This window comes from Anser brachyrhynchus, assembly GCF_964034855.1.
Source record: "Anser brachyrhynchus genome assembly, chromosome: 2".
In the NCBI taxonomy this organism is placed as follows: Eukaryota; Metazoa; Chordata; class Aves; order Anseriformes; family Anatidae; genus Anser; species Anser brachyrhynchus.
The window spans coordinates 152,320,431-152,347,170 of NC_137695.1; the positions used below are offsets into that span (position 1 = coordinate 152,320,431).

The 26,740-nt window shown below is 35.4% G+C and overlaps 1 protein-coding gene across 2 annotated transcripts in view; it reads right to left on the reverse strand.

Moving 5' to 3' along the window:
- Positions 1-26,740, reverse strand: part of ADCY8 (adenylate cyclase 8) — a 127,904-nt gene that overhangs the window by 50,356 nt on the left and 50,808 nt on the right. For both annotated transcript variants that reach the window (XM_080580712.1, XM_080580711.1), the window contains exons 4-7: positions 24,744-24,855; positions 14,587-14,714; positions 4,454-4,612; positions 159-429 (exon numbers count right to left, since the gene is read on the reverse strand). In XM_080580712.1, the coding sequence (XP_080436838.1) occupies positions 159-429; positions 4,454-4,612; positions 14,587-14,714; positions 24,744-24,855 (670 nt within the window). The remainder of the gene's footprint in view (positions 1-158; positions 430-4,453; positions 4,613-14,586; positions 14,715-24,743; positions 24,856-26,740) is intronic.

The window sequence follows — 26,740 nt, forward strand, 5'->3', positions numbered from 1 at the left end:
CATGTTTCTGCCCTGAAACAATTTGTTTAATTATCTGCTCTTACAGTATATGTTAGAGAAAAGGTTAAAGATGAATTTGTTTTCTCTGAGGCTTCCATTATTTAAATGCACTCAAGCATGCATTCATACTCAATGATACTAAAGGAAGTTTGACTTACGTTCTGTTTTCCCACTATGTTATCAAATGGAAGTTCAGGGCTCCATGATCCTTCGGTAAATGTTGCCCCACTGTTTCTCCTGTCGGAGGAGCTGACAGCCTCTTTCACAATATCTTCAGGCAAAGTCAACAGACTCTCCTCAGGCTGTTTAATTAAATACGTCTCAATGTTATGTTTTCTCAAGAATTCATTGCGTTCTTTGCCATGCCCTTCTTCAACTTTATAATCCCCATTGAGGCAGTCCAGAGTGGCCTTGGAGATGTGGATTCTCCTGTATAAGTGAAATAAGTAGTAGCAAATACTGATTGTGCTCTAGTATAAATAGGTAGCAAGGAGTTTTATGGACTCTGGACCATTTTTATATGATAGATAAATAAAAGTGTTAGAGTTGTTTATGGTGATTTCTATAAAGAAAATGAAATAATGTATTCAACAAACATGATGATTTGGGGATAAATACTGTCAAAGCACATTCTCATCAATATGATCTCATGAATGCACAAAATCTTGTCACAGGAAAAACAATTTGATATTAATATCTGATGCCTTTGTTCACAGTAATAGTTTAATGAGAGATCTTCCTGAGTGAAATGTTAGTCAGAATGAATCAAAATTACCACTTCGTGTAGATGGTCAGAGGAAAATAAATGTTATGTATTAGAGCAGCTTGTGTGAAAGTGCTTTAATTTTCTCCAGTTAGCTGAGGTAGCTTAGACTATTTAAATTAACAGTCTGATTGTATCTGAAGTGAATTAGGGAATAATTATGCAAACTGATCATGTACTAGACAGGTGGGGTGATAATTTCTGGTAAGACTAAGTGGTGAGTTAAAAGCTTTTGCAAAAGTGCATCTAATGAATCCAAGAGATGACATATGAACAGCTGAAATTTTGCAAAAGTGTAATAGATCTTTGGATGTCTTGAAACGAAACCAGGAGGTGTTTGGTGTTGATTTTCTTCATCATAGTTATGATTACTTGAGAAGGACAGAAATAAGGTAAATTAAAAAAAAAAAAAGTTTCTTATTTCTAGTTTTAAGAAATCTTCAGCCACCTATATGTTGGATAAATTGAAGACACCTCTGAAACACATGATTTTCACAGTTATTATATTATATTGTATTGCATGGTTAGCCACGCATTACTTTACAAAACAACATCATAAATGCAACATGAGGAGATAGTCATTAGATATTTAGCTAACTGAAAAATAAATGTACTGTCTCTTTACTTTAAAACTGTCTCATTTTTTAAACTTTGGATTCATAGCACTTTTTGAAAGTCAGGCTTGCAGACAGATTTCTAAAATTCAGAGTTAGCTAAAATTCATCATTTCTTGATGGCATGTGCTGAGGCATTTTTATCAGGCACTGCAAATTGGTTGGCTTGACTGAAGGAAATGGTCCTAGTACATCCCCTGGGAACTATTTTTCTGGAACTAAAAAGAATGCCTCTATACAACTATAAGAACAAAATATTACTGGATTGAAAGGATTGTAAACACCTGTATAAGGTGCAGGTATTGCCAGAAGAATCAATTGCTGATTGTCTTTAATCATAGTGAAAAACCCAGGAGTATCAGAACCTGGCACGAACTGGGTCTATGTGGAATATTAAACACCAGTCTATAATTAAAAGATCAAAAAATTGTAGCTCAGCCGTTTTTTAACTTGTTTCAGCTTCTCACTGAAGTCAATATAGGTCCTGTACAACTTTCACTATCTGAAGTCATGCTGTTATGATGTTCACAGAGGTTAGTACACTTGTAATCAAATCTCAGTAAAACCAACAGAAAAAAAGAGAAAAAGAAAAAAAAGGAAAAAAAAAGAAAAAGAATACTCTTTCTCAAATACAAGTAAATTTTGCCCTGGACTTTAAAAACAGATTATATATCAGAAAGATAATGCATTTCCTATCTCTTACAATAGGCTAAATCAATTGAAGTAAACTACTAATTAAAAAAAAAGGGGGGGGGGGGGAGGGGTGAAAAAGAAAATGATACATTAGTTGCCAGGGTGACTATCTTTGTAGTGAGTTTGAACCTAATATAATTTCAGAAGATTGTATTATAAAGTCCTGAAATATGGATTTTATAATGGAAATGATAACAGCTTTAACTAGAGTATGGAACTGGCTATTGATGTAATACCCTTAAGTGGACCAAATACTAATAAAGAGTTGGTAGATTAAAAATACTTTGGGTTTTACATTTTCTACAACTTAAAAATAAAACAAAAGAAAAGAAAAGAAAACAAAATAAAAAAATAAATAAAATAAAATAAAATAATAAAATAAAATAAAATAAAATAAAATAAAATAAAATAAATAAAATAAAATGTATAATATCCTCTAATTTCATATTCATATTCACAAATACAGCAAATTGTGAAACTGAGCACTGAAGCCAAAAAGTATCATCTATCCTACTGTTGAAAACATACCAGGCCTAAAGCTTTAAATAATACCTGTCAATGATGCATCCTGGAAAATTAATTATTAGCTAAGTTTTATGACAATTCAATACAAAAGATTAATACCTAGATGTACCACGAGAAGAAAATTAGAAGATGGGAACCTGGCAGAAGAATGTTTCTTAAATAACATTGTACAATCTTATAGGGGGAGAAGTAAGGAGAGGCTGAAGTGACCTTAACTGCTCTAGGAAATCTACTCTGTGCACCAGGAAGTCAGACTTCAGTCTGATGTAAATCATTGCTTTGAGAGACTTAGTGAACTGCTGTCACGTACAGGTTTTGTTCTGTTAGCAAACGCATGTGCAAGAGTGGAAATTACTTTGCTCCAATAGACTGCAACTTAGTTGGGCATTTTATTGACACCAGCAAGGTGGTGCATTCTCTGGGTTATTCATTAATAGCTGTATTACTTGTATGAATTAACAGCAATAAACTACACTTTTTGCTGGCATGGATGATGAAAGGTAGATAATTGTTTTGCTCATGTTAACAAAGCAGCTTATGACCTTTCTTAGTCATCTGGAGCTCTCATGGGATAAGCATCAGGGAAAGTTTTTTTTTTTTCTTTTTTTTTTTTTTTCTGTAGTATTATACACTGGTGACATATGCAGAGCATAGAACTTGTTTTCAGAGCATGAATAGTATCATTTTCCGCTGCTTCTAATAATACGTATTAGCCTAGTGGTCTACTATGGGGAACAGTGGATGAAGCCCACATTTCTGTTGCCAAAAGTTGCATCATTGTATGGGATCTTTATGTTTCATCAATGGAAGAGGGAACTGAAAGTGCATAGAGGATTCCCACAACCACTACTATTGCTTCAAACTTAGACTCTGCAATTTCCAAACTGCAGTGAGATACAGTTCATGTCAGGCAAAAATAATATTTTATCCTCCAGGTGAATTAGCCACCCCAGATGAAAAACTAAGCAGGTGGATGGAGAGCTTTGTATTTTCACATACATAAATAGCTGTGCATAAATACCTTAAAACATCTACCAAAGCATTAAATTACTTAGAAGAGTTCCATAGGACTTGAAGAATGGCATGCAGTTGCAACACGGGAGGGTGAGGCTGGGTATTAGGAAAAGGCTCTTTACTGAGAGGATGGTCAGACACTGGGACAGGCTCCCCAGGGCAGCGATCACAGCACCGAGCCTGACAGGGTTCAAGGAGCATTTGGACAACACTCTCAGACACATGCTCTGATTTTTTGGGGGTCCTGTGTGGAGCCAGGGGTTAGACTCAGTGATCCTTGTGGGTCCCTTCCAATTTGGGGTATTGATTTATTGAAAATAATATATTTGATTTATTGAAAATAATATATGATTTTATGAGCCTGCTATCCATAACTCCTTGCTATTAGCCATATCAACCTATGAAGACATAACTCTTCCCATACTTTGTGCATTATGAAATAAAGTAAATTACATTACTGTGCCTCACAGCAGCAGAATGAAGCTTGGAGAAACTCAGGAATGGTCAACACCTAACTGGGAAATTTGAGCTATCCGTGTGTACCAGATCATCTGAATACAACCATTGACCATCTTCATGAAATCTTAGCTGAAAAAGGAAAAAAAAAATATTTTTGTCTTTGCCAAAACTCCTGCAAGTGGACCATTTCTACATTGTTTCTGCTTCACAAATCCTTGCCAATCACAAAATAGAAATAAAATAAAATAATAAAAAAAAAAAAAACAAAGAAACCCAAGAAGTCATAGTTGATGGAATAATGGAAAGACACTTAATCTGTTGGAAATGTGAATAGTGTACAGTGTTGACAATGTTTTCTGACTGTGGGAAATACATGTTGCCTTACCCAGGAATTCCACCAGACTCAAGTTTGTTTGCAATATCCACATCCCATGACCAGACATCAAACTGCCATTTTCGCAGGCCCAGCACTCCACACAGAACTGATCCTGAATGTATCCCTATTCTCATGTCAATGTCATGCTTCGTTCTTGACCTAACATATCTGTTAAACAAAACAAAAACAAACAAACAAACAAAAACCAGACTCATGAAAGTATATGCCACATTTTTCATATCTTTTAGAAAAGAATACAATGTAAAATACAATATCAATTTGGTATAAACAACCACTTAGTCTGCAAAATGAAGAGCTATTTTTCTAGGTAGGAAAGTACAGGTAGTGATAAAATGACTATAAAAGCCGGATTATCATTAAGTGCTTAATTGTATGCATGGTTCAGTGGCACACATATTACTCCTATCAGACAGAAAGGGAAAGATAGGGAGAGAAAAACATGTCTGAATGAAAGGATTTGTTGAACTCATTGAGTCCATTAGCTCAGAATTATAAAAGAGCAATCAACAACATGAAAAAAACCTACTATAATCAAATTTGTATATACTTTTATATTCTATTCTATTTTTGAATAATCTTCAAAATTTGAGTGATTTATTTATTTTTTTTCGGACTAAAACTTTCTAGAGTTACCCTTTGTCCAAAGGTGAATTATTTGCAGTAGATTTGGCCAGAATATTATTTGCTTTGTTATGATAATGATATGATTGGAAAATAAGTTGTTTCCATTCAATGTGATGGTAAAGACCATTTCACTGCTCAAAAATAAAAACACAGAAACATATTTGTCAACAGCTTCAGAAGAGGGACTTTGTCCCAACACTGTTTTCAATTAATATATCTGTGGACTATAAGGGGAATTTCATTGTTTTAAAACAATATCTTCCTTTTCTGATACAAGAAAACACATATTGACAGCTACAGTCACTTTAAAAGTATCTTAAACCTAGGACTGCTTCTTCCAAGTCTGTGTTGGGATAGTCCAGCATATCACCATAAGAAACTCACAACTAAGATGATTGATCCATTGGGGTGACAAATAGAAAGATTTTCCAGTCCTACCTGAGTGACAACAATTATTTGCACAGAAAATACGGTTAGAGCTAGTGTTCATTAATATTTGAATAGCTTGCTCAGGTTCGGAAAAGCGTGTAGCTGTTGGTCTACAAACAAGACAGCTATTTCTCTGTAAAGAGTCCCAGTCACTGAAGTCAAAAGAAGGGCAGCAAGATCACACAACAGAGAAGATAAAGAATAAAAAGCTCTGTTTCATAACTCTGGAGCTAACTACCATTGCTTCAGCTGCCTCAGTCATGACCTTGACAGACCCTCTCTAGAGGAGAAAATTGCTTACTGAATTCAATACTTGGCCTTTTGTTATTGCAACAGGGGGACCAATTCAGTGTCTGAAACAAATAATGAAATAACAGTTTCAAAATGGAGAGAAATCAGTCACAAAAAATGTGAGGAATTGAAAATAAACAATTAATCTTTATTTCCCTTTCCTGCATAATCCAAAACCTTGGAGAAAAGCATGCATATGGTGTCCCAGTGCAGTTATTTGTGTACTAGAGAAGACCTTTTCATCATATCAGGAAGCTAACATATTTCAGGTATTTAAAGAAACAGATTTACACAAAGTTAATTACAAGCTAATAGAAAGAAGAAGCTTTGGGAGGGAATTTATCCATGTTTAGATAGTGTGTGTGTATAGTTTTCATCTACAAATTTCTTTGTTTTGCAATCAAGAAGGCTTGAAATATGAAAATTTGACACATAATCACCTAACTCTGGAAGACAGGACTTGAAAACAAATCTTCCACGTTGAAGAAGTGCCTTAAGTATTATGAGAACAATTAAGAGAATTAAGAACACTGCAATTTTTAATGTGTTGTGGAGAATTTTTATAGATATACTACAAAAACATCTAAACTAACACTCATAACTGTCAGAGGTATTATCACACAATTCCCCACACAATAGTTTCCCCAGTCTGCCTTTTTTTTTGGTTCAGGCCAAAATAATTATTTCTTATTTTATGTCTGATTTCTTTATCTTGAAACAATAAGCTAATTGGATTCAGAGAAGTAATTGAGCAAAAAGATTTTAAATTGAAAATGCACACAATAAGAGGACCTCAAGTTTATTAAAATAGGCTAATAGTGTGGGTATATATGTATACTCTCTCTCTACATATATATACTCTCTTTTAGACTGTTAAATTTTAAATATGATAGTACTTAATTATTAGTAAATAATGTCATTTATTTTAAATACTGTAAATTATATCCCTATATCTGTACATTGTATGGGAATTAATGCACACATCTCATTAGAGAGACCTGGTATAAACAATGGTGCAACTGAGTAATACATCCCTCTGTTTCCTGAATGTTCACTAATAGTTGCTGGATTTTAACATTTCCTTTTTTTCATAATAAATGCAATGATATCCTGAGAAAACTTCAATCAGCCACATAGGACTTTTGCATTTGTTCAAAGCTTCACGTAGCTCTGCTGTCCATGCTGCCTCCTGCATGACACTGTCTATGTGAGGCCCTATCCCCTCTTATCTCATCTGTTGTCTTTCACAGCTTCCCAGAAACTTTTCCATGTGTGCTGCCGAGGTGATATTTGATCTCAGCTCTTCACCTGTGGTCAGTGGGGATTTGGCCACCTGCCTGCATCCTTTGACTGAGGGCTGTTGTGTGTTTCTGTCTGCTCTGGTGTTGGTGCACCTGCAGGGCCCTATCGTCACGTCCTTCTCTTACTTGCCGTTCACAGCAATATGCTCTTACTTTGATAGGTAGGAAACTAATTGCATAAAGGGACCTGATTGAATTGAGCCACAGGCAGTCAGAGATATATTTAAACAGACTGTCCAGAACATGAATCAAACCATGATGGAGGTTTGGTCCTGCTTCTGTTGCTTTGCTATTTGCAAGAACAAGAACAGAGCTGTTGAGAACATTTGTGGAGACGTTATATTTCTGCAAACTTTTGTTGTAAGGTTTTAACCTGAATAAAGAAGAAATAGTTGTGGTTGAAAGGTGAGGTGATTGATTAGTATGTAAAAAGCCACTTATTTATTTATTTATTTATTTATTTATTTATTTTTAATGTGTGTTGAAGCATTTCTGAATTACATAAAGAAGGGGACTTCACCTGAGTTGTCTCCATAGCCAAATCCAACTCCCTAACAGCCAGACTGTCACTTACTTTGTAGAGTCTTGTTTATACACTGCTATAGGACAAAAGCAATTAAAGTTTTGAGACTACAAAAGTTGGGTTATCTTACTCAGTAGAGCTAGTTCTCATTTATTCAGAAGAAAGAAAAAAACTTCTCATACATAATACTGCATAATAGATATCGAAATAAGTGTTTTTCTCTTTGCATATATTCATGTTCCACATCCTCTAGTTCTTCTGACTCTTAAATTTATTCAAATATAAATTAAGTTTCTGATTAAAAAAAAAGAAAAAAAAAAGTATTTGCTTCAACTGTTTTAAAGGTTTTCTGCAAATATTTTCAAAAGGCCCATACATGAAGCTGAATTATTGGTACTCTACAAAGCAACCTCACAAGCTATGAGATATCTTATTCAGGACACTGAAATTTTGACTGATGCTATTCATGCCATATCTCATTTCAGTCAAGCTGAGGATGAAAAATTAATTGATTTTAATTAGATCTTGGCATTTCCGTCTGATCAGCATCCATTGATGGATTTTTATTTTTATTTATTTATTTATTTGTGCTTCTAATCTGAGGCTCTCCTATTTGCATATAGAAGGTAAGCAAAAAGTCACAGATCTGCTTTTCAACCTTTTCTGACGCTGCCAGAAAACGGAATGTCCTGGAACTCATGCCTTGCAGGTTCAGACAGTGACACACCATCCACATCTGTGCTAATCAGTGTAACTGTGCAAGGCTCTGTCTACCAACTGAGATATCTAAAACAGCCCCAGCATGTTTTCTTCCTGGCTGACTAGCTCTCCTGCGGGTTCAGGAGTTAGTGTGTGATATCTGTCAAGACATAGCCTCTGCTGTCTTAATGCACTTTTAACAGGAATAGGAAGACTGTGCTTTCTAAACTAAACAAGGGTTATAGGTGACCCTGCTTTGAGCAGAAAGTGGGACTAGCAATCAGTCTCCTGTAGTCCTCTCTAAACTGAACTGTCCTCTGATCCTAGGGTTCAATCACATAGAAAAATTTTTGGTTGGACCTAACAGATTTGTGGCATTTTCCTAAAAGAACTCATATGCTTTTTGGTACTGACATGAGACAGTAGTAGGTGAACTGAGGCGAGTGCTCTCTTTGGTGTGATTCTTAGAGCTGTGTCATCCTTGCAAACCAGACATTAAAAAAGCTAGGTAACAGGGTGCACTAAACTAAAGGTTCAAAGAATACAGCTAAGGTATTATGACTCACAGGATATAACACTTTTCAGATGGACTTTCCAAGCACTGAATTTACAATTTAAGGCAGATATTATCCCATGAAGACAGTTTAAAAGGGTGGGTCTACCTTGGAATTAGGGCTGGATTCCAGTGCCAGTAACAACTGTTATCTGAAGAAGGTTCATATCGTCAGACTTATCATGAATGTAAATGACTTGCTCTGAGCTCAGACTGATACTATAGCAACACGGACAGAGTTAAACTACTGCCGTATTCCTCTTTTTTATGTCTGCCTTCTCTGAGAGGCAGGAAAGAAAAATGAGGGACTATAAATATTATTAGAAATTTGCTTTGTCATTTGAAAATTATGTGATAACAGCTGTATAAATATATACACTCCTATGATAACTTGCCAATATAGCTTTGATTGTATTTAGTAGCACATTCAAAGAAAAGGGGACTCGGAAGTATACAAGCCTATTGGTCATGACACAGTTTGATTAATATAGCCACCCAATAGCAAAAGCAGGGAAAGATATACTGTCCTGATGCTCTGTTCGTTCATTGTCAGTGGTGGAAATGGACACATGAAAGTGATGATGTGATTTGTGTCTGAAATGCACTGAACTTGTGAACAGAGAACTTGTGAATATCTTGCAAAGCCTCTTTCCACCACCATACAGAAATGAAGGTGTACAATAGTTTTTGGTTTTGAGAAACATTGTTCTGTTTTCTGTGAATCAGGGCTAGCTCCAACATAGGTTGAACCTTGTATATTATACAAGAAAGAATCAGTGTAAGGAATACGTTAATGGATTAATTACATAATAAGTCATGGATTATGAAAGCAGTTCCTGGCTTCTTCGTTGCATAAGTAACTTATTTAGCCCCCATTAATCACTTTATGATTTATTTTAATACCCAACAGATGAAGTTAAAAGCTGCTTTTTTTTGTGTGTGTGTGTGTGTAAAAAGCTGAAAACCTAGCAGGTCAATCACTGAGATCACCTAAAATAGTTTCTCTTTTATTTATTTATTTATTTATTTTTCTCATGAATTTATATTAATGTTAACAACTTCTCAATTTATTATAGATGGTTTCTGGAGTTTAATCTACATTGCATGCAGGGACTATTTTTTCTGTCATAATAATTGCTCTTTCAACTGGTAATTTAGTGGGAAATAATCCAAGAGGAGAAACCACTCGCAACTCCTTGACTTACCAAATAAATATACCAGCAAAAAGATTTGCTTGATTTTCCGCCATTATGTGGATATTATAGTTGGATTTCCATCATTATACTATGTGAATGAGTCCTTGAGGACTCCATACACAGTCTTGGGATTCTAGTAATAAAGACATTTGAGAAGATGGTGGTGAAGAAAACAGTCTTTAACCTGGAAGCAGTTCTTGTCACCTACACTGCCACTGTGTCCCAAACTGAAGAACAGAAGGTACAGTTGTCCATCCTGATATACTGTGTGACACAGAACAGTACATTTTACCCACTTGCATTTGTTCTTTTATGTTCCAGTAGCTTGTGTCTAATGGAAGTATTTCTTTTAGAAAAAACAAAGTTTTGATCTGAAAACACCGAGGGACAGAAAAACCACCACTTCTTTCAATAATATTGTTGCCAATCTTTAGATCCAGTGTTTTCTGCCCATATTAATGAACCCCTAGCAAATAACTTATTCCTATTATTATTATTTAATATTATTATTAATAATAATTTAATCTAAACAGATCTATAACAGACTGCGTAATTCTCTTATTTTAAAGGTACTTCTGCTTCACAAATTATTTGCATGGCTTTTTTCCTGCACCCTTATAAAAATGCTTAACAAGCTCTTTAAAATGAATACATAACACCAAGATTCAATATTATCATCTCAGTCTTGACATTAACATACTATCATCTATAATTTCCACTTTGGAAGTATGCTCTCCTCTTCTTTATAGTTATTTCCTTCAGTTGTCTCAACAACGTTTTTTCTATTCCTTTCCTGTTTCCCCACCTTCTCCTTTACCTCACTTTTCTGCTGAACTTCCCTTGGCCTCTCATTGTGCTTTACAATATAATTCCTCTTTTAACAGCTCAACTGAAAGAACAGAAAATTGTAATGAACAAGCATACTAATCTCTGACTGGAGCATAATGTGATATTTAGAAATTATCTCATTTTAGAATTACTTTTATGTTCTCTTTCTCTTATCTATTATACATCCACTTTAATATATTTGAGGAAGAGATTGTTTCAACAAATCTAACCTCATTTTACTGTTAAGTCTTAAAGTTGTGCTCCATAATTGACTGTGAGCAAGTAGATATTCCTATCTTGAATTTTATCACATATTCCATCCATAATCCCATCCATCTGGCATTCCAACAAAGTTTTTAAACTTCACTAACAGGCAATGAAAATGCTGATGACTGCTTTCTTCTTACAGATCTTCCCCTTCTCATATATCAATAAAGATAAAGATAAAATGACTGACTATTTTTAATAGATAAGAGCAATTACAGATTTAGTTCCCCTCAGTGTTATCTCTGACATCCATTTAGCTTGGGTGATAGCTGTGAAAATGAAACATTATCATCTGATGACTAAACATTCCTCTACTATCTTATTTTTACAAACTGTCACAATAGACAGGCATTAATAAAATACATTTAAATGCAGGAAGATTTGCACAGCATGTAAAAAGATGTGAGAACCATCTGAATAAATGGACATAAATGAATCTTCATAAAGATGAAGAGCTTGTTCTTTTTATTTTCATTTGCCCTTTCAATTGAAGCCTAGGACATTTTCCAGAAGGTTGAGGCTTGCAAGACAGACAGAGTTAGGATTCTTGGTCATGAACAAATGTGATGGGGCAAAGCTTCCTTGCTTTAGATTAAAAATCAGATTTTGTGGAACATTCCCATGGATTAAAGTAATATTTCAATTGAGCTCAATGGTTAAGAGACATTTGAACATGACATTTGAAATATCAAGAAAGGCTTTTCTTGTATAAGCTTTGTAACAAGAAACAGTGATGCATAAAACATTACAGAGAAAGCCGTGTCTTAGATTATTTGGATGAGCCCTGAGCATTTGCAAAGAGAGAAGTGGAGCAGCAAAACTCAAATTTAAAGCCCTTAGGACTCAAATTTAGCATCCTCAAGATCAAGTTGAAGAGCCTCAATTAACAATGAATAAACACTTTAACTGTATGGATATGAGTCATATTAAAACACCTAGAAGTCCCTTATGAGTCAACCTGTCCAAGCAGATTTGTTTTACAGTTTGTGTAATTAATGATTTTACAGTCTTGTTTAATTTCTGCTGACAGTGTAATCATCAAGAAGACTAGAAGGAAAATTCTGTGGTGGTATCATGAGATGGTGGACTTTTGGGCACTGCCTCACCTAAAGTGAGGTACTGATCCTTGTGACATCATCAACTAGGCATTGGAACAGGTGTCCTAGGGAGTTGGTGGAGTCACCGTCCCTGGGGTGTTCAAGGAAAGGTTGGACATTGTACTTAGGGACATGGTTTAGTGGGTGACATTGGTAGTAGGGTGATGGTTGGACCAAATGATCTTGGAGGTCTTTTCCAACATTAGTGATTCTATGGTTCAACGAACTACATAGTGTCAATGGAGAGAATAAGATCTTGGAGGATCTACAGAAGAAAATCTGGTCTGCCTACCTTAAAGATACCTTCTATATTAATTGTGCAAAGAATTTACTGCTAGAAGAATCAAAAGATCTAGAACTACATGGATTTTTCTCCATTTAAGTGCCTAAATCCCAATTTAGCTGGGATATCATAGCATAAATGTAATTTTTTTGAGGGGGTGGTGGTGGGTTGTTTTGTTTCTGGTGTTTTAATATCAAGTTCTTAAGCTAGGCTAAGTGCTTGAACTAAAACATAGTTGAGATTTAAGAACTAACACAGAGCTCTGCAAGATGGAGAAGAAACCATGGTTCATGTCGTCTTTATCAGTACTCTTTAAATGTTTAGATGTTTCCTGTAAACTTTCTCTGCCTTGCAAGAAGGCTGTGAATCCATCTATACAATTTGAATATAATTGTGAAAATCTGAAAGATAGTTTCTTATATCTTGGGTCATTTCCGACTATTTTTAACATACCAAATATTTGTTTCATAAAAACTTCAGATAAAGATTAAATACATTACAATCATAAAAATGTCATTTTTAACAGGTCATAGATCAAATATGCACAGATCAATATAACAGAAACTCAGTTTTTCAAATAAGTTTTTTCATTTTAACTGAGCGAGTTCTATCAATTTCAGTTCTAATTAATGGACCGTTGGTAATTCTAAGTTCTCTCAGATGTATTGACTGAGTTTGACAGACTGAAGTATTTGTAATATACCATAGCAGGATTCGTCCTCCCTGTTTACTATATGGCTGCACATTAAGATAAGTAAGATACCACTTCTGTAATCTGAACGGAAAACCCATGGGAAAACCTTATCGGATGGCCAGAAATACTATCATTATCAAAAAAAGTGAAGACAATCTGAACTGAATTAGCCTGGGATGACCAAAGTCCTACTAGGCTTTGGTTTCACAGCTCCTGTAGGGTGCATATATTATTTAAGATATGAAAACTACAGTACTATTTCTGTTGGAGTACAGTCTTTGAGACCTGCCTCATAACAGGACACCAGCATTTTAGAGACTTCCACATATATAAGGAAATTCAGAGAAACTAAGAAAAGAAAAATGACTTACAATGGGTTCATTGTGGATGGTATTACCAAACAAATGCAACTGATTTAATATACATCTCTAAATATTTTTAACAACACTTTTTTTCATCAATGTTTTTTTCTCTAATTCATGTTTCACTTTCACTGTGGGGATTCCAGAAGCAAAATATTGATTACTTTGTGCAACATTTATTCTGTGATATTTGAATCCAACCTTAGAGATCATTGTTGCATAATCATTACTCAGTTACAGTTTCCATTTATTAATCTTTGCCAAATTCTTTCTCTATTAAGATCTCAGTAAAGTAGCTGCAGTACACCCTAACTTTCTAATGTACATAATGAAACACACTCAGATTAAAGGAGGAAAGCGGTCTGGAAGAGAAGCAGACAAAGGTATTGCATGGCAAAACGTCCATGAGAAGAGGAGAATGTTCAGGATAGGAAACACTGTTTTAGGGAATACAGCAACAGAAGAAGGATTTGGAAAAGGGAATGTCAGAAAAATTGATAAATTGGATAAAAAAGACTGAGAAAACCTGTTTTGGAGATGTCATGGTAAATGATTGGACTGGCTGCTGCAGACCATGTAACACAGTAGCTGTGTGCTTTGAGAGCAATAAGTTTCACAGATCTTAACAGTTCTCAATTTATACTGTTGCCATTTTTAAGAGGAGGTTGAGGATGAGCAGACTAAATTGTTTGCTGTAATCCTTTTAATACAATAAAAAAAAAATTAAAACACTAAATAGACACTGGTGTCAACACCTTACCTTGGAAACTAGCTTATAGACAACGTAGCATTTAGTATCTGTTTCCGCACATATGGTGCCTTGTATGGATTCAAAAAGTCCTGTTCTTTTCACAGTGATAACCCTGAGATCTCTGAACCACCAAAAGAACTAATTGTCTAGTAATAACATTCTTAGATACGAAGTACAAGACATTGTCAGTACCAATGAAAAAAGAAGAAAAAAATCATATTACCTGATAGTTTTGATCATGCTGAGCCCCATTTCAACGCAGCAGTGTGCATGGTCCTGGCGAGGTTCTGGGAGCCCAGACACACAGTAGTAACAGTCCCCCAGGATTTTTATTCTAAGACAATGATGTTCCTAGATGTAAATATATCAAAAGAGAAAGAAAAGATTTGCAGTTGTGTTCTTATAATTTTAAGATGAATTTGAAACTTGTTGGAAATAGTACTGAAAAGTAATGTAAGGGATGTTTCCTGTTTGCAACTAGTATGATCTTGGTTTATTTTTTTCTTGAAATAAATCACCTTTACTTTTTCAGTAAAAAAAAAAAAAGAAAGGATAATAGCCATTTCTGTGTTATGTCAGGCAGAGGTGGACTTGCTGATGGTGAGAAAGGTCTCAGCAGAGTTAGACTGGAAGCTACGCCAAGGATTCAGAAATACCAGCTGAGATAATGAATAACACATTTTAGACTATATTCCTCCAGGGCATTCTTTCTGCCCCTTTTTGCACTGGAAATAAAGGAGAGAAACCTCTTTTGTCCTACTGATAATGCCTTCCCACCTGTTTTCCACTGTCGCATTCCCAACAGCTATAGGAGCTGATCAAGTATCTGCAGCACAAAAATATCAAAGGTGTCTTGTGTTAGGCTTGTACTGTGGAAAAATGATATTTACTTGGCATCCAGCTGGAAACATTCTTTACCCTAAAAGCAAATATTGAATTTTATTCCTTAAATACTTATTAACTGTATCCTTATAGACTGAAAGAACATATTGTGGTGTGATTAGATCATTATTTTAGAAGATCCTTTTCTAGTGAGTTGCCAAAACTTTTGCAGTTCTCTGACAAGCAGAACAAGTAAGCCCAAAATAAGCTGTAATCATGCCCAAAGTATTCTGCTGGCCTGGCATTCACAGGTGATAATCAATGCCGAAGAACAGGGACCATAACAATTGGAGGACACAACTGCAAGTGCATAGGGGCAGGACGTACTGCAAGTTGAGTCAGGGACGCATTTTCATGATGGGGAAATCGTTGAAATGCAAGATTAACTTTCAGTCAGTAAAGGCTCCAATGAGAGGACGTTAAAATGAAGACCAGTCATTATTGGGAAACAAGATAACAATTTCTAAATCTGAATCAGTAAAAAATAGCAAATTTTTGCCTGTGGTGTATATTTCAGCTTTTTTCTTCTCTTTCCACCAATCTGTGGTGAAGGCTGCACTAATCAAAGGGGAGCAGGGATACGCTAGTCCCACTGGGGAAAATACAACTTTAAGCAGGATACAGGAGCAAACATGAATGTTGATAATCCTCAGGAATTGAGTACTGGCCAAATGAATGGGAGTCTAAGTTATTATTCAAGATTTTGCCTAGGAAGAATAAAAATTTATACTGAATCTCAGGCAAGTGTTTAAAAATCCAAAGTGGCAAAAAAACCCTAAACACTTACAATCATAGGATCACAGAATAACCCAAGTTGAAAGGGATCCATAATGGTCATTGAGTCTTTTATTGCCCTCTTTTGGACACTCTTTAATAGTTTTTTATCCTTCTTATATTGTAGCACTCAAAACTGTACACAGTAGTCAGGTGAGGCCACACTTGCATATAGCATGATTTCATACCCAAATCTTTTGTACCCAAATGCTTTCACCCAAAATCTTTGTACCCAAAGCTTTTGCTGAAGTCAGCTGAAGCTTAACACATACCGGTGAAGGTAAAATTTGCTCTGGTCACAGGGACAAAGTAAACTGATTCACCCTGAAATCTCCTTAAACCATCAGTAGGAGCTGACTGTGTCTGAAGCTTTGGCTTCATCTCCAGCTTCTACTATCACTGGCTCTAAGAGTGCAATATCTAGATACCGAAGTTTCATTGAGAAATTCAAAACTGGAGTCAGGATTCTAAAATGACAAATTTCACATGTAACTCTTCTTTCCTTGTTCCTTTCTCTTCAGTCCCTCTGCAGACCCACACAAATGAGCAATGAGTATGTTCCATAGGCTTGCAACTGAAATTTCACATCCTAAAATCCACTGAAACATTATTTTTATACATTTCCCGCTCAATGGAAAGAATGAGAGATTTGACTTTACAGCAATTTCCATCTAAATTTTTGTTTGTACAATAAAACTATGAAATACTACAGCTAATCAGCTAGTAATGAGCACTCAATGACACAACTCAGTGTATGTTAAACTGTGTTCCTCTTCAAACTTTCCTGTGCTCCCAACTTAGAAAAATGGCGAAGATATAAAGGTATAATAAAACACAGATTCTGTGGTTCTTTGTCTTTGCTAATAGTGCCATTCAATGAATTCCACACTCTAATTGTCATGTGATTTTACATCAACAATGTAGAAAAAGCATTTATAACATTATATTAATTTGATTGAAGTGCAGTAAAACAAAAGGCAGCACCTCAACAACATTCAGACCCACTACACATAGATTACAACTGATGATTCTATAGTATAATTAGAAATAAATGGGAAAATATTCAATTTTCAGGAAAAAAAGAAAGATATGACTCAAGTAGTACCTGTTAGTTACTACTCAAGTAGTACCATAGATTCTGTGTTACCTTCCTATCTGAAGACATAGGACTCACCTATTAAGTGAGCATCTAATTCCACAGTTAGAAAACTCAGTATGCAGCAGGAAAAATGCCCATATGTTTGGATCATAATGTCTCATTTAAACTGGTTGAAGCACTGATTCTATTAAAGTCAAATGAGACCTCTGTCATGGCTATGTCTCCTCATTTACTGAAAACCAGAACAAGACAGACCACTACAAAAGGTGTGATTTTGATAAAAATAAGAAAGAAGAATCTTAATGAACAAGACCTGCTAATGAGGGTTTGATGTATGTAAATGTGAGTGCATGTGACACGGGAAATCATTTCAGCTGCACATGAATGTGTACTTTTTTTTTTTTTTTTTTTTTTTTTTGCCTTGATATGTCATCTCTACAGTCATTTGCCAAAGCTCAGGAAGAAGTAATTTACAGGAGTGAGATATCCAAACTGAGATGACTATATATAGGTGTCCATATGTCAGCCAGCAGCCAAGGCTGCCATTACAGTCAAAAGGGAGACAGGCAATGCATTCAATTAAACCTATAGTGATTCTGCTCACAGCTAAAGCAGTCAGCTGGGCTTTAATTCAGTTGTCTGCACATAAGCTTATGGCGCATTGGAATGACCCCTGGGTATGTGAGGCACCCACACAACACTAACAGACATGACACAAGACATATGTCTTTCTGCATTGGTGCAAGAACCATGCAGGGTGTCTCTATTGGCAACAGAATCCACAAGGAATATTTAAATGACTCCTTGTCTTCCTAATTTGTCTTGTTAGTTGAACTGTTCTGACTGATAAATGAGTTACAGTATGGTTATATTGTCCTTACCCTTTTTATATTTCCCTTTATATTTTATATTCCCCATACCTATTTTGTAAGTAAACCGTGGATTTTTTATCACTGGAAATGTTTTAGTTAGTGAAAGATAGTTCAACAACTGCAAGGAAGGACAGAGGACTGATAGTATCTGCTTTGGCAGTGGAGGACTGTGTGGTCTTCTGAGATCTCCTCTGATAACTCTGTAGCTGAATCACACCTACAGTTTAGTTAGATGCTTTGCCAGTCTGGTTGAATTAGTATATTAAGGCTAGATTTATGGGTAATGTGTGTCCTTTGACTAGCCATGCTGCAGTGATAAATAGGAGATAGTTTTGTTTGTGCCTACCTGCTTTTTAGTGGTAGAAAATGATAGCAGCAGCATTAAGGATCACCTTTCCTCACACTTTAAAGCTCGCTCAAACCCAATTCCTAACAACATCTCACTGTGACATTATCAAATAGTTGTCTGTTACCATTAAATAAAAATGGATGAAAAATCTAAAAAAGTATGAAGTAACTGCAAAATGAGTAAATGACTTAAATAGGAGAAAATGGATATACAAGAATTTTGATGCAGCAGTTGTTACATAGCAGTGTTAAATTCTTATACTACTTTTAGGCTGTCATGATCTTTTCTTTATTTTATTCTACTCCCCTTCACCTTCTCACGAGTAATTTCAGAAGTTCTCCTTGGGCATGTACATGACAGATGATATTGTACAGACATTCACACCAGTATCCATCATCTTGCACCCTTCCCCAAAATCAGTCAGTAGTGCTATTTGCTGATGGTATCAATTAATTTCAAAGCATGTCACAAATAGAGGCTTTTTTCCTCCTTATTTGTAGCCTCTCATTTGATAAAAGTGAAAAATTAAGGGGCCTGATTCTGCCAAGATAATTTGAAATCAGTAGAATTTTTGCCTGGGGATGTTGAACGGGCTCAAACACTCAGATATGAGTAATAGTAATTCTAGATGGATTCAGAGGTAATTGATAAGATTTTTTTTTTTTTTCCAAATCTACTTAATTCAGTGCAAAAGAAAATATGCAGCTCTTTCATAGATAACTACCTAATGCATTTGAATGATTTATGTTTAAGCTTATTAAATACACCCTTAGTGACCGGAAAGGGAACAAAGTAAACTGTCATAAAGTGGAACTGAAGAAATGAGTTACTCAAATATCAAGTTACTGAACAAAGCTGACAGAAACTTCATTAATATTTCTTGTTTCCTTCAGCTAAATTTCTGAGGGGGGGTGGGGGTGGAAGTGTTTTGTATGTTACACCACATTTTTAAATCTGCCTGTGGTGAATTAATCACTTCACCTACTTTTCAAGGGAATAGGCTACTTAACAGCCCATAAGAAAATCCACATTACCAATTTTTCTAATTTCAAGATAAAATTTGAACACTGTGGTTGAGAAATTATTGAGGCTGAACTGTAGAACAAAGAGATTATACATGTATATCTTTTAAAAGTGACAGAGAAGGAGGAAGCAGGGACTTGGCCTTTGTATGCAACAGCTCAACTCCTGAAATGTTTGCCAAAGGTACAGGATACCCAGATAAAAGGCCTTTCTCAGCATGAATGGGGCCTAGGCCAAAACTCTTAATCAGCAGGCTGGTTTGAGTGGGCTCGAGAAAGAAGTCCATCCAGGTTTCTCTTATTGCAGCTCTGCCACTTTTGAAAACAGAGCTAGGACCTTGACAAAGCCAGATGGAAGGAAATTCTCTAGTCTGGTGATTCAGGCAGAAAGGAGGATCAGGTTTTGGGTCATGGCTGCCAGGACTGTTTCTATTTTTTTATATAAGTGAAGGAAAATACATGACAATGCACCATCTTGTATCCTCCAACTACACCAGGGAATACTTAAATATTTTTACACTGGACACCAGTTTAACAGATCATATAAAGAATGACTTCTTTTGCAGACTAACCTATGGCTGGGTGGTTAGGAATTCTGTAGGCTGACAGAAAATATGGTTTTGGGGTCTCTTGTTCCATGGAAGGAACTAAAGAACATTCCTGCATTAGTTTTCTGATATATCTATGCATCTGTCCCTTGCCATGCTGTGGAAGAAACGGCTGTGACTTCTGTATTTGGTGAGCAACCACTCTTCCTAACCAGTGTTGATTAGTAGGTGGTGCCATGACTGTTTTTAAGTACAGACACTCCTGTTACAATGATTCAAGGTGTGTTTCTTTCCTGCAAAGGCAGAGCCCACTGAATCTCATGAGGCAATGGGCATAAACTGGAACACAGGATGTTCCGTCTGAACATCAGGAAGCACTTCTCTACTATGGGAGTGATTGAGTGCTTGAATGGGCTGCCCAGAGAGGTTGTGGAGTGTCCGTCCTTGGAGATCTTCAAAAGCTGCTTGGACATGGTCCTGGGCAATCATCTCGAGGTGTCTTTCGTTAAGCAGGGGGATTGGACCAGATGAGCTCCAGAGGTTCCTTCCAAACTCAACCATTCTGGGATTCTATACAGTTCCGCATGGAAATGAGCATAGCCTGTGCCTCTTAGGAATTTCTAAGACTGCAGATACATAAAGGGCAAGGTGGACATTTCTCAATAGTACGCTTGTAAATCCAGAATTTTATCCAAATCTCAATTTAGTCAACAAAGTTTTTTTTTTTTTTTTTTGTTTGGACTTAAGCGATTCTATTCCTAAAATTTCAACCACTTCCACAGTGATTTATTTCTTTAATCAGTCATTTTCATCTGACTTTTTCATAAAATACCTGTAGATTAATTATGGTGACAAGCATTTCTAAAACTATCTTATGGACTACTGCTTTATTTGGCTGCCTAGAACCTTTGATGATTCACTGGACTCTTTAGCATCTGAAATACTATAACTTTAGTAAGAAGATTGTTTAGTAGTGTTGTTTATTCACTGGTATTAGACAATTAATTATTGACATTGGTGAGGAGGGAAAAAACCTTAAGTACTGCAAAAAGAATATTCACTTCTCCCTGTTACAATAAATTTGTATAATGTCCTTATAACTAATTAAATATCAAATATGTATGCTCACAATCCAGTTAACTTTGTTTCTTAATACAGTACCCGAAACATATAAGAATGGAGATTCACACCTTTATTTACTGCTCCATACGTTTAAACAGACAGTTTTGTTTAGGAACTCTAGGGAGTTCTGAGAGTTACATGCTTGAAGACCATTTCACAAAAGAACAAAGCACTGCTACCTCAGAAGTAAAATGTGTCAAGGAAAAGTAAAACACTGCAACAAGAGTGTCTTTATTGAGGAGACAAAGGAGCCTTTAATGCCCTCCACTCTTCCCTCTTTGTGGTGAGGTCATGTACAGGGGTTATGCGATGCATTCTTGCCTGAAGATCTCACTAGTTAGGTGGTTTTCCAGCCCAGGAAACTCTATTCACAAGCAAGACCAATAATTCCCTTGTGGTGAACTTTTTAGCAGGTTGTCTGAAGTCTCCCAAGACAGAATTCAACCAGTGTTACAGAAAAAGACCACCCCTCTGTGTATTTATCTAGCAGCATGTGCATGTGTCTAAATTAAAATGTTGCGTCTTGATTTTACCTTTATATCTTAATGACATTGGACTACATCTCAGCTGCTATTGTGACAAAACTTACAAAAGTGTCCTCTCTTTAGGGTTTTACTCTTTCCTCTGCCATATCTGAAACCGAATCTACTCATAGTGTAGATATATTAATAAATATGACAAACTATTTAAATCATAGTGTTTGCTGACATCTAGCACTGCATAGAAGGCAGAGGAAAAACAAATGTCAGAAATAAGTATCATTTCATAAAAGCTGGATCTTTTTTAGGCTTAAAGTATCTTGCTGAATGTCAACTTATTTCCATTCTCTCACCAGAATTTCTGCCTAAGTAAAACATTAATATTAATTAAGTTTCTGTTTAGACCTCACAGTAGACGGATATACAGAGAAACCTTTTCTTCATCTTTGTTTTATGCCAACTTGGTTTTCTTCTTTTCCAACTGCCTCTTTCATCTTTAATAACTATAAATCTTTCACAAATATCATAGAGCAATTAGAAGGGGGAAGTAGCTGTATATAACACAACATTACATTTCTTCTAAGAAATATTGAACTGAGTTCTAATTTTGATTTAAAGTGTTCTGTGGTAATGATACAGATATTATGGAATTTGTTATTAATTATGTTCATAAGCATATGTCATACTACTTGATGCAACCAGCTGAAGATTTTAAAAAAAATAATAAATAAATCAGGCCTCTCATTGCTTCTGCATTGCAGAAGAAAAACAAAGGCTGAATAAGAAACAAGAAACTAAGCTAAACTACATTGCCCAGTAAGCTGTGAAATAGTGTCTTTTTTAATAATATATGATTTATATAAGAATATATAACAGGTCAAACAATCCTTTATATGAGATTATAGAATATGATTTTTATTTGGAAGTAATAAAGATTTGTAAGGATTTTCCTCAAAATCCAAAGAAACTTCCTCAAGCTTTCTGCAATTGACCTCTTTGCTTTGATGGTAATTCTAAGCAAAACAAGAGTTTGAGTAACAGTGGCTATTAAGGGTTATGATGACTCTACTTAAGCTGATTAAGAACTATTTAAGTGAAAGATCTGAAATCTAAGTGCTAACGTATAATCTTCATTAGGGGAAGATCCTTCAAGCAAGTTTTTGAAAGGATCTCTTTCCAAAAGGGCTGTCAAAGATTTATAGAGAAGTATGAAACCATTGCTAATAATATTTACAGGAGAAATAAGACTGGTGAAATAATCAAGCACCATGCAGGTATATGTGTTATAACAAGACAGCAAGACCTTAAAAAATAAAAGAATAATTTTCAGTAAAATACTGTGGTCACGGTATATCCAAAAACTTATGATCTTTGGACAATGATCAAGGAAAGAGAGAATAGGAGGAAAGGTGATGATCTGTGTGGAAGCTGGTCCAGGAAAATGGCTTTCAGTGCTGGTCACTATGCTTTAAAAGAGATTCTGAAAAAAAAAATAATGGCAACCCAGAAAAACAGCTACAAGAATCATTTGAAGGAATAAATTTTACAGAGGAAAAAAAGACTCACAATGAGCTTGGTCTGTTTCTTTTTTCAAAAAGAAACATGAAATGTGACTTGATCAAAGGACACAGATGTATTCCTGGAGAAAATCAGAGGCTATAAGATGGCTCTTTTGTCTAGGAAAAGTAGGCCATAGCAAGAATCAATGGATGTAATTCAGATCTGGAAAAATCAAATGAGAAGCCAGGCATACCGAATTAGCAGCGAGAGTGTTAAGGCAATGGAATAGATTCCTAAGACACATGAGAATTTCTCTATCTTCTGAGACCATCAGATGAAAAAATGTTGTTATTTTTTTTTTTTTTTTCTGAGAGAAACACCTCTGACAGGTTTGAAAGATTCATATAACATCAACAGAGCAAAATTTAGGTTCATGTAAATCACACGTACTTAAAATTCATGTCACAGATCAGTCCATGTCCACTTCCAAAATTTTCCAAAGGCATATGTTAAGCCCACTGCAAGATTTAGGCACCTTTATTTTAGGCAGATAACCCATTCATGAGTGTCCAGAACCCTGAGTAAGACATCTTGACTTTCTATACAGTGCAGAGCTCCACATTTAGGACACGAAGGCCAAAAGCCATGCAGAGCTGTGTCAGATTTTCTGTTCCTCTCTGGAGTTGTTAGGAATCTCTATTTTCAGGACACCAGACAGGTACTGTGACATCCAGAGAAACCACAACCAAGGAACATAACCAAAAGCCTTTATTTTTATTTATTTTTATTTTTATTTATTTTTATTTTTATTTATTTTTATTTTTATTTTTATTATTTTTATTTTTTTTAAATAAATCTAATTAGTAATGGTTAGATCACTTTAACCACTGTTACCAAATCCATTTAGCTTCCACACTGATTCTTCCCTGTGCCTTCTGCCCCTTAGAGGATTGCTCTAAACAATTGGATTAGTCTACTAAAAGACATGTAGGAGAGAAAATCAAATTCACAGATCAGGAGAGAAAGTGCAAGGACTAGACCTTCATTGGCTACAGCAGCAGATTAGTTAGCCAACTCACATGTTGACACCTAAAGATAGTGGCAACAAAAATAATGGCAACTTTGACCAAAATAAACTTTAAAAGAAAGAAAAGAAAATACGGGCCTAGCAAAGTTGAGCATGGGTTATAGTGTGCTTGTATTTCTGTGCTTTGCACTTAGCTTTTTTCTATTATGTAGTACAAATTAAATAGCAACTGATTTGTCTAACATAATAAATTCCATTACTCTGTTTAATTAATTTCATTGTGGAGTAAGATAGAATTCAACCAAAAGGCTGTAAAACCTGCTAGCAACTAACCTTTTCAATGACTGTGATGGCTGATTATGCATCATTTAAATGAATTGGTCTTCTAACCTTCTTTAGTTTTAAGAAGAAAAGTCAAAATAAAGATAAGGTCTTAAAAAAAAAATAAAATCCAGTAAGGACCAGAACTACAAAACTTCTGTAGAAACTGTGGTAGACAATCTCCAGAATTACAAAAGCCCAAAGCTCTGATCTGAGATTTCACTTGCTATCACTTTTGATAGAGTTTGTCAGTGTCTTCCAACCTCAGTAGCTATATAAAGTCCCAGTGGGAAAAATCTGAATGGTGGTTATAGTATCTTCCCCACAGTCCCCAAATACAGAGCTGACTCCATGCCCCTTTGCAAATAAACTGTGCTTAACTCACATGTGCTAGTCGATCAAATCTGGCAAAGAGTTCATTCAGCATTCGAACCAATTCCTGGGCCGACAGAGTCGTGGAGAGGTTGGTGAATCCTTTAACATCTGCAAAAAGAATGCTAAAAAAAAAAAAAAAAGAGAAGAGATATTAATAATGCAGTTTATTTCCTTTGGTAACTCCATGTGATAAATTACAATCTGGTGCCTTGTATGTGTTCTGTGTGCTCTGTGTTTATTCAGTGTCTATTAGAGGTGTGTTCTGAGAAGATAATTACTGAAAAGTAAATTACAAGTAAGGAAATATTTTGAAATCATTCTACTTTTTCTCTACACTTCTGGAGATTCTGGAGTATCAAATAAAAATATTAAAAGGACTACGGAAATACCACCAAGAATGAAAAAGGTTTATGTAATTTTGGGGTTTCTGATCATTCAGAAAGGCAGAGTTGAGACTTAATAAGCACTGTTGTCCCCATTTATCTGTGAGGAGACTGTGGCATAGTGAACCCATAGTATAGAAGGCCATATAAACACAGAGACTTGTCACCCAGCTGTCTGTTAATAGTTTCTTTGTGAGGGGGTTTATATATGTTTATATATGTGGGTTTTTACAGTGTCTTTGATTTCAAAGATTTCGTTTTTTTATAGTCATCTTCAGGCTTTGCACAGCTATGTACCATACAAGACTCAATTGGATGAAGATAAAGTAAAAGGCTCACAGTCTGGGTGGGATTTTTATTTGTGAAAAAAAAAAAAAAAAAAAAGGTAAATTACCAAACTACCCAAAGAGGAATGAGTATTAATAATAGCCTAGATAGTGATAAAAATACAATTTTCAATTGACCAATTTCTCCAGTTTTCATTATCAAAACAGCAAAAGAAACATAACGGGACACTAAATTTAAGGGTTGATAACCCATGTGGTTCATGTAGTATTGCATGCTCAACGTTTAGGGAAAAATACTGAGAAACTGAAAAGATCTTGTCTGTGGCAGCATGCATAGGAACAGACCAGCATTTGTGCTCTAAATTATGTTTAGACTTTTTATCCTTAACTAAAACTCTTTTCCATTCATATAGAAGGTCCATCTTCTCTCTGTTTTGATTCCTCTACAGCAACACTTACTGAGAATGAAAAAGGGTAATGAAAGATATGTTAATTTAGTGCAAAGCAAACCTTTTGTAAAGGTCCTTGAGACCTTCCACTAGATTTAATGAAAGAGTATGTATGAGGTACAGCAAAACCACAGAAGCAGCAGATAATCTATTTACTCTTCCGTAGAAGTTCAACATTGTATTTATTGAACTGTTCCAGACAAAGTTATATTTGTATTTCATCAAAAGGCAAAGTATATGCTTTTCTAGATAACCACATCCCATCATATCCAAGGATGCATATTTTTCACTTCCTTCAGTGATGGCAGTTCAATCACTTGCCCATGTGTTTTGGGACAAATTTATGGCAAATGTTATGGACTTATCTAAATATCCTTTTTGTGAGGGATCACATTTAATTCAAAGATTCTGTAAAATTATAGAATGGAAGCGGATCATCCTGATGTAAATGTACAGCAAGTACTTATTGAGTAGCAGCTCTGGGATTACTATTACCCCTAAACCTAAGTTTGGGATAGGCAAAATTTAATAGGGGGGATAATGGAATTAGGAAAGTGATAATAAGAAGGACTGAATGAAAATATTTACTAATCAGAGTAGACACATGACATGTCTGCATGTCTGAGAGGGTCTTACAGTCTTCTCATTTCTCAGTCCATAGGGTCAATAGGAAGGTTGTGACAGAGTCTGTGTCCACATGCAGGCACAGCTTCACATTCGTTGTAACCCTGAGCACACAACTAAAGTGAAAAGTAAAATAAAATACACAAATGATACAACTCTAAAGGTTCAGTTCAAACGGGTCTCACTAGGGCAAAAGCATCCAGCCATCCTGATGAGTAAGAGAAGGCACCTAAGTGTTTATCTGCTTAGTTATTATGTAGAAGT